At 44.4% G+C, this 17,112-nt stretch overlaps 1 protein-coding gene across 9 annotated transcripts in view; it reads left to right on the top strand.

Moving 5' to 3' along the window:
- Window positions 1-17,112, top strand: part of MAP7D2 (MAP7 domain containing 2) — a 111,821-nt gene that overhangs the window by 52,563 nt on the left and 42,146 nt on the right. For 2 of the 9 annotated variants that reach the window (XM_019667249.1, XM_019667203.1), the window contains exons 3-9: window positions 169-332; window positions 6,129-6,240; window positions 7,067-7,165; window positions 9,232-9,342; window positions 11,151-11,273; window positions 14,073-14,224; window positions 15,872-15,999. In XM_019667249.1, coding sequence (XP_019522794.1) covers window positions 169-332; window positions 6,129-6,240; window positions 7,067-7,165; window positions 9,232-9,342; window positions 11,151-11,273; window positions 14,073-14,224; window positions 15,872-15,999 — 889 coding nt within the window. The remainder of the gene's footprint in view (window positions 1-168; window positions 333-6,128; window positions 6,241-7,066; window positions 7,166-9,231; window positions 9,343-11,150; window positions 11,274-14,072; window positions 14,225-15,871; window positions 16,000-17,112) is intronic. The other 7 variants (XM_019667214.1, XM_019667224.1, XM_019667234.1 and 4 more) reach the window with 7 other exon arrangements.

Below are 17,112 nucleotides of genomic sequence, written 5' to 3'. Positions count from 1 at the left end.
GGTTGCCCAGCTAGTGGCCGAGGTGCCAGAACCCCTTATCTCAGTTACTGCAGCCTGCGAGCCCAGCGGGCTCTGTTTTGGGTCTCTTGCTTCTGCGTTTTTGCTTTTGATTGAAATGGTGTGGAATGCTCTGCTAATGCCCCCTCTCTTCCACTCTCCTTCTCCCAGCTGCCCGGGAGCAGCAGATCCTAGAGAAGCAGAAAAGAGCCAAGCTCCAGTACGAAAAGCAAATTGAGGAGCGATGGCGGAAACTGGAGGAGCAGCGGCAGCGAGAGGACCAGAAGAGGGCTGCAGTGGAAGAGAAGAGGAGACAGAAGCTGCGGGAGGACGAGGTGAGGTCCCCGGCCCCCCGGCCATCTCAGCAGCCCACAGAGGGCTGGGTGCTCAGGGCGCCTGAGTGTCCTGCCCGCTTCTGGGGTACCAGAGAGATCCGCTCCTAAGCTCTCTGCTCAGTGGCTCCCATGCCTTCTTTCAGTAGCGTGACACAGAATAGCAACAAAAAGATTTGTCCATTCATCTCAGCTGTTCATTTGCTGTGTGACCTTGGACAAGCGAGCTGGCCTCTCTGGGCCTTGAATTGTTGGTCTCTGAAGTGAGGGGGTTGGGTTTGGCAGTCTTCACGGCCTTTTCCAGACCTAACCTTCTCTGGCTCCTAGGACTCGGAGGGGATTGTGGATAGGGGCTGGGTAATATAGACCTGGGGATTATGCTGGGGGTCCGTGCCTATAGGGCAGACATGAGGCTAGAGCAGCGGTTCTCAGCCTGTGGGTCGCGACCCCTTTGGGGGTCGAACGACCCTTTCACAGGGGTTGCCTAAGACCATGGGAAAACACATATTTTCGATGGTCTTAGGAACCGAGACACCGATCCTCTATCCGTCTCCATGCTTCAAGACAAAATTTCATTTATTTGTAATTAGAAATAAATATTTCACAATATATAATTATATATTGTTTTTGTGATTAATCACTGTGCTTTAATTATGTTCAATTTGTAACAATGAAAATACATCCTGCATATCAGATATTTACATTACGATTCATAACAGTAGCAAAATTACAGTTATAGAGTAGCAACGAAAATAATTTTATGATTGGGGGTCACCACAACATGAGGAACTGTATTAAAGGGTCGCGGCATTAGGAAGGTTGAGACCCACTGGGCTAGAGGGTGGAAGAAAACTTGATCCTGTTATTCACTGCTGGAAAATCAGAGTCTACCTTCAAATACAAAGACGCTAGTAAATTTAAATTTTACTGCAGTTCCTTGTTTTAATCATCCCTTTTCTCCACTTACCTTTTTTTTTTTTAAGAAAAGAAATGGAATGTAATTACCCCTATAGAGTCCTTTATTACTAAATTTTGAAAATATATTTAGGAAGCATATTTGGGGTATAGATTTTCTTAAGTGTATTTTAAGGATGTAATCATAGCTTTGTATCAGGTGATGATCATTTTTTATTCATAAGGTATAATGACTCATCATTTAGTTTGAACAATAGAGGCTTGTTTAATCACCAACACTATAGGAAACAAACATTTGTATGCATTCAGTATTTTTAAATGTCTGAATGGTTTATCGTGATATTTCTTTACCTCTTCCCTTTTTTTTAAATTTAAAAAACAGAAACATGCGTGCACACACACAATTACACCCATCTTTGCCCGCAAAGCACTCGTTTACATGGAGATTTCTTTGTTCTTCTTAGCGAATGACAGTCTAAGTAAGGGTCTTAGCTAGAGTTCATCATTGCCAGCTGCATCCTGGTCACCGTGTGGCTTCATTTGTTCCCAGTGCAAATCCCAGCTCTACCACTAGGCAGCTGATAACCAGGGGCAAGTCACATAGGCCCCCCCATGACCCTCTAACTTAGTCTTCTCAGCCCCAAACAGAAGTGATCACAGGAATTCAAAGAGGACTTTTGTGGAAGTGCCCAGCAAAGAACCTAGCACAGAGTCATGCTAGAAATGTTTGAGTCCCTTCAGCGACTTCAGCTGACCTTGTCTGAAGCAAGGTCAAGAGGGAGCGACCCAGAAAAGGTAGTGAGTGGTGCAAACTAAGAGACAGCCACTGCATGCTGGCTGCCTCAGTGACCTGGGACAGATCTCTCCTTCCCCAGCCTGTGTGTATTTGCCATGAGTCACTGGACTCCTGTTTTCTTCCCATCCTCCATTCCTTGACTCACAGCTTGTCCCCTTCCTCCCTCATCTCTCTGTTTTGATTCCTGACATCCTGTGGAATTGCCGATTCCAGAGGAAGTGTGTCACTGCTGTTTCCAGGAAGAGAGGCATACTGTGTAGTCATGGGAGACACTTCCCAAGCCTGTGACACCTGACAGTGTCACAGGGGTCCGCCTTTGAGGCACTCTTTCTCTATAATGTTTCTTTATTGAACAGTAGTGCCAGAGGCGTTTTAAGTCAAGCTGTCAGACTCCTCCCTCTTGCAGATGACGGAATATCATGCCAGATGGATGGCCCTGATGCAGCTGAACCTTTAGTGGTTGCGCTTCCAGATAATTTTTTATTTGCTTTCTGTGCTCCTTTTCATCACTAACATGGTGATGGTGGGGAACGGGGATGCTGCCTGACCCTCGTCAGCACAGACACAAGTCAGGCTTGCTTCTCTCTTCTCCCTGGTCACAGCAGGACAGAGCTGAGAGCTGAGCCTCCCATGGTTGTGCAGCAACGCAAGGAAGCAGCAGCCTCCCTCTGCCACCTGCTCCCACCCTCGGGGCCCCGGGAGACCCAGGTGGACCTTAGGGACTTTCCACACCTAGCTGGCTTGTTAACCACATTGACTTCAGCGCTCTGCCTGTGCAGAGGCCTGTTTGGTGTTGTCATGGGTGATCTTTGGAGAGGATGGACAAGCCTACACTGCAAGAGCCCCTTTGCAGAGGAAACCCTCTGCATTCCCCCTGTGGAGATCTTCAGGAGGGCTGCTGCCTGCCTGGCACATGGCCATGGGGATTCTGCATTTCGGTTCTTTTTGTCACGCCCTGTCTCTGTCAATCAGGGAGAAGCTTCTGCAGGAAGATGGTTCATTCCATCATAGCCCATTTTGCTTCTCTAGCTTGTTGGAAAGTGTTTGGGTTGCTCACCAAGTCCTACCCCTGTGGATCTGATATTGGAGCTCATAAAAGGCCTCCCCCCAGCCCTGCCCTGGCTCCGTGTCCCTAAGGTTGCCATGATCTTGCTCTTTGTAACTACTCACATCTGTGCAGGTGAGCCCCAGACTCGGCCAGTGCATGGGCCATGCCGGGCTGGAGGCCTTTCATACCCCTGTCCCGCTCAGCCAGCTCAGCGGGTCACCTTGGTCATGATTGTCCATCCCCTGAGTTCATCAGGCAGATATATATGGCCAGAGCTCAAGGGGTGAAGGGTGACATCTCCTCCTTCCTTCCTTCTGCTAAGCCCCACCCAATAGAGGACAGTCTAGAGACAAGAATCTGCCTCACCCTTTCCCCATTGATCATCAGGAGCACCAGAACTTGGCAGGAATTGTGGTATGCGGCATGCAGCTCTAATATTTATTAATACTGTTCTTCTGATTTGACCGAACTTTCTCAAACGCTCTCATGCTCAGCCTTTCCTCTGACCAGTGCTTCTCACTGTAGCCGCAGGATCAGCAGCATCAGTATAGCCTGGGAGCTTGTCAGAAATGCAAATTCTCTGCAGGCTCCACCTCAAAGCTGCAGAAATGGAAACTCTGAGGGCGGGGCCCAGCAATGGTAGTCTTACAATCCCTCTGGGAATTCTGGTGCAGACTCACTCTTGTTTGGGAACCACTGCTCTACTCCCTGTTAGTCATCTTCCTGTTCAGATTCGGATTCAGGTAGCATTGGCTCAGGACTTACTATGCTGGTCAGTACCTTGTAGACGCGAGTGTTTTCATATAGGTAATATCGTCTCCGTTTTGTAGATGAGGAAACTTATGCCAAGGATGTTAAACAATTAACTCAAGGTTACAGGGCTAAAAAGTGGCAGGCAGAGGTGAGACTTGAATCCATATCTCCTGACTCCAAATCCAGGATTCCTTCCATTCTAGCACATGAAGGAACAGAAACACACACACATGGTAATATTGACCTATGTAGGACTAACCTCTAACAAGAGTGAGGTGGACCAGTTTTGTTTTTGACATGTGTGAATTACCCCATTCTGACCGACTTTGAGTTCCATAAGTCCCCTTATCATGGAGCTTGGTTGACACCTGTTTTTTTTTATCATCTGTCCAAAAGTGGGTGACACAAAGTGATTGTGTCTTCTCAGGGATAGCTTCATTTTCATAAGCCTGTTTATGAAAAGGAATGAATCTCTAGTGGTAGAATTTGGAGCAGCTCAATGGATTGAGGTTGGATGGAGAGGTATTTTTTCTAAAGGGAACTAAAGAGTCCAGGAGGTCTGGGTTTGGTTGAGCATTTCCTTCTAATTATGCCCCTAGATAGCTGGTGATGTTGGCCTGGCGAATCTTGGTGTTCTTTGTTCTCATCGGTGTCCTAGTAGATGAGGGACTACACCTTGTGAGGTCCTTCTGGCATGTAGGAAATCTCCCATAGCCCACTGAATAGTAAATTCACTCTGAGGTGAAAGGTTTCAACATTTAAATTAGGTCATTGGTTAAACACTTTATGTTAAATCCATCTAATGAAGTATTATTCAGCTCCAGTCAAAGCAACCATACTTCAAATATCCAATAGTGAATTTCTAGTCCCTCTATGCCCCCAACTTTCCTTGGGCAGACCCCTGGGGTTGGCTGTCAGAATTTAATATGTCAGGGTGGTGAGGAAAGGACTCTGCCAGGAAATGCACGCTCATGATTACAGAGTCTCAGCCAAAATCTAGAGCAAATACAAATCGGAGATTTACGGGAGGAGAAAAAAAAAAAACCCTTTCTGCTCTCAGGTCCCTGGAGAGGCTGTCTCTTAGCAAAGTGCTATTCAGAGAGAAATTATGCAGAGGAGGAGGCCAAGATGTGGAAAATGCACATCTCATCCCTCTGGTGTAGGTAAAGGGCTAGATCCAGGCATCGTACTGGAAACCTTTCTCTGTTTCTAGTAAGTGAAATAAGGGAGTCTTCCCCTGACCCTAAGTCACAGCTCCTCAATTGGTGCTGCCCTAACTTAATTTCGCTTGTTTATTTAAGCCATGAAAAGAGAGTATGTTTTTGCTTTGCAGTTGGGCTAGGATTCGCCCATTTCCTGGAGCACCTCAGGGTGGGTTTTGTGAGGGCCAGAGGCTGTCAGTGTAACTGTTTACCTTGCTTTGGCCTCCTCCAGTGGAGGCTGGGAGAGGGTTTGGTATTTGCAGTGTCATCGGGGTTGTGGGGAGTGCAGGATTAGAACTCCAGTGTCAAGGAAATATTTGCCAGCAGTCAGGGCAAGTTTATAAAAGTGACAAATTGGGGTGATTAATACAGCAGGGTGCTTTTGATAAAGGCTCTGCTAAGAAAAACCTACTTGTTTTTCTCTTCTGGCCACTTGTTTTTCTCTTCCTCCCATCTAACTCAGAATGCATAGATGTTTTTTGTGGCCAGAAGATTCCCTACTCTTGTCTTTTAAATTTTGAAATATGTAGCATTATCCCCAAAACAGGCAGAAAAGTGTTACAATATGGAAAACAATTGATTCCCCTTTAAGAAACTCGGAGATGAAAATGGGGCTTTGCAAAATAGATCTCAGAGTCATTATATCGCCCCCAAAAGTTAGACTTAGGCTATACAATTCAAATTATATTTTATTAAATTTTTCTCAAATCCAAATGCTTTGTGCATTTTCCACTAGAAAGCATGCAGTTGGTTCCAGAGCACAATTCCAGTTCTCCTACTGAGTGGGGAAACCGGAACTTGAGACAGGCCTCAAGGAGTTAATGCTTGTCTGGCATTATTCTTAAATAAATCAAGGCCTGGCTGCAGCAGCCTCGCCCAGGGATGAGGTGTTGGGGCTGGGAGCAGCACCAGCCGCATTGTTTACTCTCCACCCACTGAGAACTGTGGCTGGCGGAGAGCACGTGTGCCTGGGCTTTGATGCTGAGCACAGAGCCCCATTTGGTGACTCACCCCAGCACTGAGGAGCGGCAGCCAGTGCTGTGGGGTGGTGGTTAATCTTGCTCTCCATTGCATGAACTGGGCAGGAGCGGCTGGAGGCGATGATACGCCGTTCCATGGAGCGCACACAGCAGCTGGAGCTGAAGAAGAAGTGCTCTTGGGGAGCATCACTGGCCGCAGGGCCTGGAGGACATGACGGTGAGTGTAGGGCTGTCCCTGCATTGCAGGGCCCCAGGGCAGGCGGGAGATGGCGGGCACAGGCTGCAGGACCTGGGGGATGCTTTGTAGCAATCTGCAGGTACCGTTTTCAGATGTGATGTTTTCAAATGGCCAAGCATCCGGTTTATGCATTGGCTGTGAAGGGGGTCTGTGCATTCTTTCTGCTAGCAAACAGCAATTGATGCAGTAACTGGGCTGTGAGTTAAAGCAAAAGGAAAGCAACGAAAATGAATGCGGAATCTGATGAACCGGATCCACCTGGCAAGCTCAGGGATAATCTGATTTCAGAGAAGTTCAATGGCAGGGGGCTAAGTCACCATTGCTGCATGGCCGGGAAAGGCTGGGCAGCATTTACCCTCTAAAATGGGCTGAGGGTTTTCCCTCATCATATTAATTTTTGTTGCTCTTTTGATTTTGTTTCAAGGTGACTTACTTATTTCATTATCCAATTCATATTCATCTTTAAATTTTCAAATGTTTAATGTATGGATTGTTACTAGTCTGGGTGGCTTTTTCCTCTGTTCAGCGCCTTACTTTTCCGTGATCCTGTCACTGTATTACGCATGAGTTGCGTACTAGCTCTTTCTTAGAGCAAAGGGATTTACATTTCTAGTACACTTTCTTGCCTTGGCTGCATTGTGCTTTTAACCTTTTGTTAGTGAATATACTTTACTTTTTCTGTTTTTGAGAAGTCAGTAACCCATTCCAGTTACTTTTTCTAATTTGCTCATTAGAAACTAAAATCAACCAGAAGTTGGGACTTTCAACTTTTACCTTTCTTTGCTCTGATTTTTTTGCTGTGTAGGTGAATCAGAAAATGCCCCACCCCCTCCTCTAGGTTTAGCAGCCAGCACCCTCCCTCTGGACGCAGGAACCGCTGCCGCCACTGCCGAGCCCACCAACGGTATATCTCAGCATCACCATGCCATGGCGTTTTGTGATTACTGTCCTGGTCACCCTCCTCCATCACCGTGTCTGTCTCAGCACTGTTACAATTGATTTATTAGTCTGACCCCTTAGAACTTTTTTCCTAGCGATGTGAATGACATGCCCATATTTCTTTGTTCCTCTGTCATCATGGAGCTGTGCATGCCTTACATCCTAGTGCTCTGGAGACATTTCATCCTTCGCTCACTAACTCCTGCCTTGAGAAACCTTATTAGTGTTTGACTTTCGTACATTTAGATCTTTCACACCCTCATTAATCATTGGTTTGAGGCATTAAAAATAGTTTTGTGTTGCAGTCACTTCTGGTTACCAAAACCTGTGATCACACAAGAGCTCTGGGTGTTAATGCGATGGGTTTGAGAGGGAGTATGAGGGAGTTTATCAGGACTAACACAGGCGATCCAAACGAGGAGATCGGTGGGCTCTGGTCTGGATTTCATCTCTCTTAATAGGTTCTCCGCCTTGGATACCAGCCTGGGAGATTCTTAAGGTCTAGATCAAGAACAGAACTAGCAAAACTTTGTTCCCATTGAAAAATGACTTGAGAAAGTCAACCCATCTTTGGCTGGCTAAGAAAAAACAAGATGTAAGAGGGATGCGGTATTTCCCAGCAATGCAGAAGATCAATTTAGAGCAGTAGGAATAAATATCCTTGGTTCCACCGTAATCTTTATTGTTGTTACTGAATAGCAGAGACTTTGCTGCACCAACCGAGTGAACTGGAGTGTGGACACTGGCCTTCCCTCGATAGAGAGGGGCAGGTAGAGTTGATAATTACCCCTTGGGAATCGTACCCAGGGCCCAGGCCAGGGTGAGGTGAGTGGCACACAATTTAAGGGGACAGCAAATGTCTCACTACAAGATAAAATAATACTTTAATACATCAAAATTACTGCAGAACAATCCACGATGAACAAAATATGGCATTTCTAAAGATCATCGTCATGCTGAGCCATATTGGAGCCTGCAGCAAAAGGGGAAATGTGTTCCCCTATCTATATACACGGCTTTATGTAATTTCTAATGGTTAAATTTTTTTCCAGAACATTAAAGTAGTTGCAAAAATACTGAAAAATTGAAAAGTAGCTGTATTGAAATGCACATAATTTTAAGTTTAAGTATGCTATTTATACCCAAACAGAATTTATTATACTTTTACTTCAGCTTACGTAAAATTTTTTAAGATCATCACGTGATCAGAAGAAACTGTCAAACGTGGCAGTTCTCTCATTTGAAAACATGAGGAGAGGAGTAGATTTTGAAAATCTTGTTGACGAGTTCGCTTCTTTTAAAGCCAGAGCACACATCTTTCCTTTTGCCTGGGCCTCCAGTATGGCTTGGCAGGGCCCTGTCAGCACCTCTTCATTTGCCATAATGGTTTAGTTTCAAAACCACTCTAAAATAATGGCTGGAAATTAAGAACACCAAACCCGGGACCACATGTTAAAATCGTAATCATAAATAGTCATAGCATCTGAGAAAAGGCCACTGTGACACCCATCTCTTGATAAGAGGAAGAAACTACTCAACATTGTTTGCTTTAAATACCGCTCCTTGCCTTACTAATTACGTACTTCTCTCCAACCTGAGCTATAGATAACCTTCAGAAAAAGTCCAGTTTCAGCTCACGCAGTCTCAGGCCATAGAACATTTTCCAGTGGTGATTTGTCTCTGGTTCCATTCCAGGTTGGTTTTGTTTTAGTGTGGTCTGAATACACTGAATAAACGCCCCTGAACACAAGGAAATGATTTGCTGGTGGAATTAGCATGGTGTTAATTGAATAGTCGGGTAAGGTTGAACATTTGAAATCGAAGAGAAGAACAGAGTTGAGATATGGAAGAGAAGATCTTGCTTCAGACCGATGGTGGCTGTGGCCCAGGCATTTCCCAATTGGCCAGGCAGATAACAGGATGATGGAAGCGGTTTAGAAGGCATGTGGATGAGGACAGGAAGAACACTGGGATATGTGTTTCTGTCTACACTGGTGTGGATACCAATGTCTTTAATGCGTTTCTCTGCAGCATGTGACAAACTGTCAACATCAACCATGAATTTGCCAAAGCAGACGGAGCCTCCCATGAGTAAGCGCCTGTCTTCATCCACCGTGGCAATATCCTATTCCCCAGACCGAGGCAAGTGAACGTGTTGTGTAGACCTGGTCTCTCCAGTTTTCTTCTTTCTAGTATGAGTGTCTTAATGCCAGTCTTTGTGAGAGCCCCTCTTGAGCCTTCTGCGAATACCTCCATTATCCTAGCCTTGTGGTCTGAATGTGGGAGCCCCAGGGCCTCACTAATAGGACTTTGGAAAGTAGCATTGCCCTTTAGGGCCAGGTGGGTGTTGTTTGAGACAGGAATTAATGCTGTTCTCCCAGTCTGAAGAGACTATTCCGTCTTCTACAGTGCATGTAGGAGTTACCCTGCCCCGGAATTAATTGACCAGTGGGCGGAAAACTGCCTGGTTATTGATGTGATATAGTCGATTAGCCAGAAACAGCAGAATTGATGAGGCAGAGGTACGTGGGAGACTTAGATGTGTGAAAAAATGGGGCTCTGCTACTGTCTGTGGTTTGTAGGCCTGCCCACTCCTGTTTTGAAAACAGAAGTTCAGAATTAATAGGAAGCCTTGAAAAGAGGAAAAGGATGGGTCGCCTTTTCCGGCATTCCGTTTTGAGGTACGAGATGATATGTACAGGACGCGTGCCAGTTCCAGAAACTGAAAAGATTTAAAACTGCTCAAGTCCTAACGGAGGCTCAGATTAGTCAATGAAAGTCTGAATTTGCACCTTTCAGAGTGTGTAGGTTAAGGAAGGGAAGCTCTCCATGGATCAAATGTGTATTTTAAAGCATCATTGAAGAAGTGTCAGGTGCCAGTGGAGTATTTAACACAAGTGGTCACCAAAGGGTGAGCAGAAAGATGTTTGTGACTTTGAAGAGGCCAGTGTGTCTTCCTGGTTGTTTTTCAGTGGCATTGACCGTGCACCTCCAGCACAGAAACCTGTCGTGTGTCTGAGATCCCATAAGTGTCAGTGTGGCTGATCTCTGATGTAGCTCATCGATAAGCGTTGGGAACCTTGAATTAATTAATAGCTGGATGAGAAATCCACATGCTCTTAACTCTATATAGCTGTTCCATTAGTGAGTGTATCCCTTATGTTTTCATGAATTCACATGGTTACAAATTAATGTTAAATTCATATTTGCTGATTAATATATAAAGATGTCAGTATGTTATTTTGTTGGCAACTGAATTATCTGCTTGTGAATTATAAATGGAAAATTTTAATTCCCAAACCCTTCAGTGGTTATTGGGTACCCAAAGAATACAAAATAATGGAAAAGTTAATCCATTACCATATACTACATTCCCAAACCATCAAAATGACATTTCAGTCACTGAATTTTTTATTATGAATACTGTTACCTCCATTAAAGCTGATAATCAGTTGACTGTTTTTATTTTTATGCTTCTTACTTAATTTTTTCCCTTATTTACATGGAAAAAGTATGAAAGGATACATATTTATACATTAACAAAATCAGTGTGCTATGAAATATTTCTCAACATAGGACCTAATCTTTTAGGAGTAATCTTTTTTCAATATTAGGTCTACTTGATGAGTAAATGGTTTCTTGAGTCCATATGCGTCACGGGAGACAGGCTCATTCTCTTTGAGTAACACAGGTAGTACTGTAATGGCATATTTAGTGACTTCTGACCCTCAAGAGGATTAACGCACTTTCACACTCTGGATGACACATCATTTGTTTTATTTTCCTATGACGAACTCTGAAGCCATCTGTTGCGAGAATATTTTTATTTTCCACATTTGTTCTACCACCCAAAAGTTAATTTGCATCATGCACTGTGTCATTTTAAGCATTTTCTTTTGTTTTGTTTTAATTTTGCTTTTTAAAAAATTTTATTTGATTCCGTCCCTCAGCTCATCGCATGCACCTTAGTCCCACGGAAACCTTTCTTGTTATGCGACTGTTGACACCTACACAGGCTTCTTTAGCCAGAAGCAGAAGTACATTCATGCTCTCTGAGCAGGCCAATGACTCAGGTAAAAGAGGCCATGCTGGTGACACTGAGGAAAATGCCAGAAGTGGTGTTGGTCGGCCTACAAGTTATTCTTGAATTTATGTACAGTAAAGCCTTGGATTGCGAGTAATACGGTTAGCGAGTGTTCCACAAGACGAGCAGACATTTCTAATGCATTTTAACGTGGTAAATGAGCAATGTCTTGTAATACGAGTAGTTTGTTTCCAGAACGAATTATGCTCACAAATCAAGGTATTACTGTATTTTGCTTCCCATTTGCTGGTTTTGTGAAATGTCTTCAACAGTTCGTTACATTTTCTATCTATCAGTGTTTTGCTATTGCTGTGTTTCTTTTAAGTGTCACAAAGGTGAGTACATTATTTTATTGAGGGCATGTGGATTAGAAAAAAATCTATTTCATGAGCTATGGAGATTAGTAGACTTTTTTAAAGAGACGGTTTGGCAAAGTAGCCTATAAACCATAGTCTCTGGAGTCCCATAACCAACTCGACCACTTAGTAGTTCTTACCACTTTGGGTAAGTTAATTAACCTCTCTAAGCCTCAGTTTTCTCATCTATAAAATGGATTTATTTTAAATTGTCATGAGGATTAAATGAGCTAGCACAACGATTGGCACGATAAGAGCTTAGCCAACAAATGTCTAGAGCAGCGGTTCTCAACCTTTCACAGGGGTTGCCTAAGACCATCGGAAAACACATATTTTCTATGGTCTTAGGAACCAAGACACCGCTCCTCTATCCATCTCCAGGCCCACATGCAGATACGCCCACATACGAGTACCCGGCGACCCCTGTGAAAGGGTTGTTCGACTCCCAAAGGGGTCGCGACCCACAGGTTGAGAACCGCTGGTCTAGAGCCTTGCTACTCAGGGGTTGGTCCACCGACCAGCACCATTGGCATCACCTGGGAGCTTGTTAGGAAGGCAGACTCTCAGGCCCCACCACATCTGCATACTGATGTCTGAGAAACACTGGGCCATACCATCAAAGCCCTTCCTTGAACAAAGGGGATCAAATCATCATGGCAAGGTTAGTGAGGACTGGCATTCTCTGTTTGCACACGAGCAACACTATGTCCACATTAGGGTAGGTCTGGTCTCAGTTCCCAAGATAGTAAATGACATATGATCCTCTACTAGTCCTAGCTATTCCCAAGTGGTTGTGCTAGTTCTCCCAAGAAGATACACAGGAGACCAATAAGCACCTGACAAGATACTTAACATCATTAGTCATTAGGGAAATGCAAATGAAAAATCACAATGAGATGCTACTTCACATTTACTAAGATGGCTAAAATGCAAAGAAAAAAGGAAAATAATACGTCTTGGTGAGGATGTGGAGAAATTACAACCTTTATACATTGCTGGTGGAAATGAAAAAATGGTGCAGTTGCTTTGAAAAACAGTCAGGCAAGTTCTTCACAAAGTTAAGCATAGAGTTACCATATGACCCAGCAATTCCACTCTTAGGTATAGAGGCAAAGAAATTGAAAATATATGTTCACACAAAATCTTGTACACGAGTGTTCTTAGCAACTTTATACATCATAGCCACAAAGTGTAAACAACCCAAATGTCCGTCTCAGATAAGTGGATAAATAAAATGGTGGTATACCAATAAAGCGGAATATTATTCAGCCATAAAAAGGAATGAATTACTGATACCTATTATAGGATGAACCTTGAAAACATTATGCTCAAAGAAGCCAGACACACAATGCCACAAATTGCATGACTCCATTTACATGACATGTCCAGAATAGGCAAACCCAGAGAGGCAGTAAATTAGTGGTTGCTAGGGAATGAGGGAAGGGGAAGGGGAGTGAATGCTTAATGGGTACAGGGCTTCTTTTGGGGGTGTTGAAAATGTGCTGGAATTAGACTGTAGTTATTGTTGCACAACCTTGTGATATACTAAAAAACACTGAGTTTTCAAAGGGTGAATTTTATCGTATATGAATCATAGCTCAAACAAATAAACAAAAACTTCCTGGGAAGAAGGAAATATCCCCATTTTGAGAAGAGGAATGTGTCAGGAGGTCCCCAAGACTACTCCCAGGATCGATGATTCCCCAGGAGGACTCATAGCCTTGATTTATTACAGTGGAAGGCTGCAGAGCAAAATCAGCAAAGGGAAAAGGCACACGGGATGAAGTCTGGGAAAGACCAGGCACAAGCTTCCAGAGTCCTTTCCCAGTATAGACACAGGACACATTCCCCCAGCAAGGAGCTGTAACATACATGAAGTGTTGCCAACCAGGGAAGCTCGTTAGAGACTCAGTGCCTAGGGTTTTTACTGGGGGCTGGTCACGTAGGCACCCGTGCCAGGCACAGACCCCAATTCCAGACTCTAGAGGAAAGCAGAAGCCATGTTTGTACAGCTTAGACTCATCAGTTAATGGTGAGAATCCTCCTGAAATCAAGGGCCAACCTTGTAAGAAGGCTTTTCCAAGGACAGCAGTCAGCCTTGCTGTGTCAACTCCTTCCACACAAGGAGGTTGACCTTTAGAGAGGTTAAGTAACCTGCCCAAGGTGATCCAGTTATTAGGTAGCAGTGTTAAGTCTGTGTGGCTCCAAAGCCCACACTTTGAACTCCTAAAACGAACTGGACTCATGCGCATTGAGTGTGGGAGTCTTTTAAGATAGAGTCCCTTCTGTGCACATGAGAAAAACTATGGTGGTATTTTGAGACTGTGGATTGCCTGTGTCACGTTCTAACAGAAATGCGGTGTTCTTCCCAACTCCCTGCCTTTTCTGCCTGTACTCTCTGTCTCTCTGGCTGTTACACTGTAACTCTCTAGTATTCCATGCCTGTCCTCGTGTAGCTCCTGCCGGCCCTCTTAAATCTTACAAGTCTTCTCCCACTCGGAGCACTGAGAGGAAGAAGTCTACATCTACATCCAGCGTAGGAGATGCTGGGAAAGCGGCCACTGAAGGAGCCGAGGCCTCTCCGGTAGGTTTAAACCCACCCGTTCACCCCTGGAACCAGATTATCCGACAGTGTGATCACTTCCTGTGCTCCGCCTGGCTCTCTGTGTCTCTCAGTCTCCAGGGACTACTCAAGGGGCAGATTTGGTTTAAAATTTCACCCAGTGTTTGAAAATCATTGAAATCGTTGTACCCTCCTCAATCTTAGTGCCTTGGGGCAAATTCCTAAAGACCTTCTGCTCATCATAGCCTGCCCTCCAGAGGACAGAAGACAGAAGGAAATTCGGAGTGTCTTCTCTCTGCTTACTAAAGATGTCTGATTCTGAACCAGTCTTGCCTCTGTAGGCAACTAGAACTGAAGTTCTAGGTCAGCCTTCATCCACAGCAGTGGCCTTTAAACATTTTTGCTGTCATACTGATACCATCAGCAAAACAAATGTTGAGCAGGCACCCCCAATTATGTATATTTATTTAGGAATTTTGTTAGTTTTCACTTGTTATGTAATAAATTACCCCAAACCTTAGCAGCTTAAAACAAATGTTTATCACGTCATCAGTCAGAAATTGCGGATAGCTTAGCTGAGTGGTTCTGGTCAGGGTCTCTTGAGGGAGTGCTCGGGATGGTGGCCAGGGCTGCCGTCACCTGAAAGCTTGGCCGGGGCTCTTCCAGGACACCTCACTCACATGGCCATTGGCAGGAGGCCTCAGTTTCTCACTGTTTGGACCTCTCCATAGAGCTGCTTGAGTGTCCAAATGACATGACTTCGCTTCCCCCAGAGCAAGAGATCCGAGAGAGAGTGGGGGAAGCTGCAACCCCTTTTATACACCAGCCTCAGATGTTGCACACCAGCACTTTTGCAAGTCACTCAGACCAACCCACAGTCAGCGAGGAGGGAATTGAGCTCCACCTATTGAAGGGAGGAACATCCAATGATGTATGGACTTAATTTAAAACCACCACACTACTGTACTATTGGGCATTTATTTTTATAACACTGTTATTTACGTTTTTAAATCCAGTGTGGCCCTGAGGTTCTCACATGAGAAGTGAGTGTTTTAGACCCTCTGGTTTTACTGTAGGGTGGGTTACCATGGAAGTGGACTGACATATGTGGGTGTGGGGGCCAAACGAGGATTTGCTGCGGAAATGTGCGATAGAGAGAGGAGGGAAGCACCCTTGTGGAGCACCCACTGTGGACCAGGCACTGAGGTCCATGCCTCCGGCCTCCTGCCAAGGGTGGCCATGGGGAAGACAGACGGATGGGTGGGGTTGCAGGCCGTTATACAGGGTACGCTGTTAGCATCCACAGCTCAGTGTCTTGGTGTTATAACTACATTTGCACCCGCCTGTAACTTTTTTCTAGTGATTATAGATCTTTTTTCAGTTTCTACATGTCCAAGACCATAACATGGTTCTATGGTTAGCTCTTTGCAAGATAACAAGGAGAAGGAAATCTTTGCATTTTGAGGCGATTTTTTTTTAACTAGATGACCTAAATATGATGTCCTCATGGTGCTTCTCTGCAAATAGTCCCATTGTGGGGAGCACTATAGCTTCATATGGATGCTTTTGAAAGAAAGCTGTACATGGCTTCCATCTGGGGTATTTTTAGAAATGGTAAAAGTACTGCTAAGTGTGGGCCATGGTTGTCCTATTCTGTGTCCCCTACAGACAGAGAAGATGAAGAGGGGGCCACGAACAACAACTTCCACTCCCAGCATGTCTCCCGGGTCCCCCATGAGAAGATGCGAATTTCCAGGAGGCGTTGCTAAGAGGTCATCTTCTCCTGTGACATCCAAGTAAGCATCTTTCTTTCCCCTTTGCCACAGTTGGACGATGAAAGCAGTTTAGCGGGGCTCTGGGTGGTGCAGCGTGTGCCTCCTGATCCCCTGTGAGGTGTGGCCAGCCCTAAGAGGTGAGCAGGAGGAATGCTGGCTTGTGAGTTACCGTCATCTCTCTGAGTATCTTCTGGATACACGATGGGCTCTTAAGGAATTTTGTTACCTGGTAAATACGGGACTTATAATTACTGAGATGATCTATTCAGCGTTTTCTCTTTAGGTCCATTAATTCCATTCTGCTTTTTTGGCATATTCCTCCTTTCTCCTTCAACTGCTTCTGGAGTGAAGTAATTACCTTGTGCTTGGGTGCTTGGGTAGCTTATCAGCCACCGTTAGCAGTATGTTTGTTTTAATGAAGCCATTATATCTATACATATATATTTTTTATTAAGAACTGGGTGAACTCACCAATGACGCCATGTACCTAAAAAACAGATTCACACAGTGTGACCACTGTCTTAAGCCATTAGAATGTTTTAGTGACAGTAACTGACAAAAATGACTTGGTGAATAATTGAATCCAACAGTAGAATGGAAACATCTTCAGTAGTACTGACAGAAAGAGAGAAATATGATTTTAACTTGGGAAAATAGGAAACTCTTTATATAGAACCATAAAACTTGTTTAGTGCATCAGTTTGGTTCAGAGAACAGGATATAACACAAATTTAATGAACACTTGGGAATTTATTAAAAGTGTTTCAAGGTGACATCAGCTCTTATTCTAATTTGTTGCTCCCTAACACAGACTTTTTCACAATTGTTTTGCTCAGAGATCACTGTGGTTTTTACAGACTAATTCCTGCTATTGCTGTATCCGTCTTCCACATGGAAAAGCCTTCCATAGCGCATTGCTGAATTTATAGCATCTTGGTTTTGGGGGTTTTTTTTGTTGTTTTTTTTTAAAAGATTTTATTGGGAAATTGGGGGAGGGGAACAGCATGGGGAATCAGGGGAAGGGGAACAGACAAGTTATTGCCGTTTTGTTCTTCAGTCTAGTTGTGGAGGACGTTGCTTCACTGGCCCAAGTTGGCACCATCATTGCGCTCTTCCCGGGCGAGGCAGATCAGT

This window comes from Hipposideros armiger, unplaced genomic scaffold (assembly GCF_001890085.2).
Source record: "Hipposideros armiger isolate ML-2016 unplaced genomic scaffold, ASM189008v1 scaffold_13, whole genome shotgun sequence".
NCBI lineage: Eukaryota > Metazoa > Chordata > Mammalia > Chiroptera > Hipposideridae > Hipposideros > Hipposideros armiger.
This window is presented reverse-complemented; position numbering and strand designations above follow the sequence as displayed.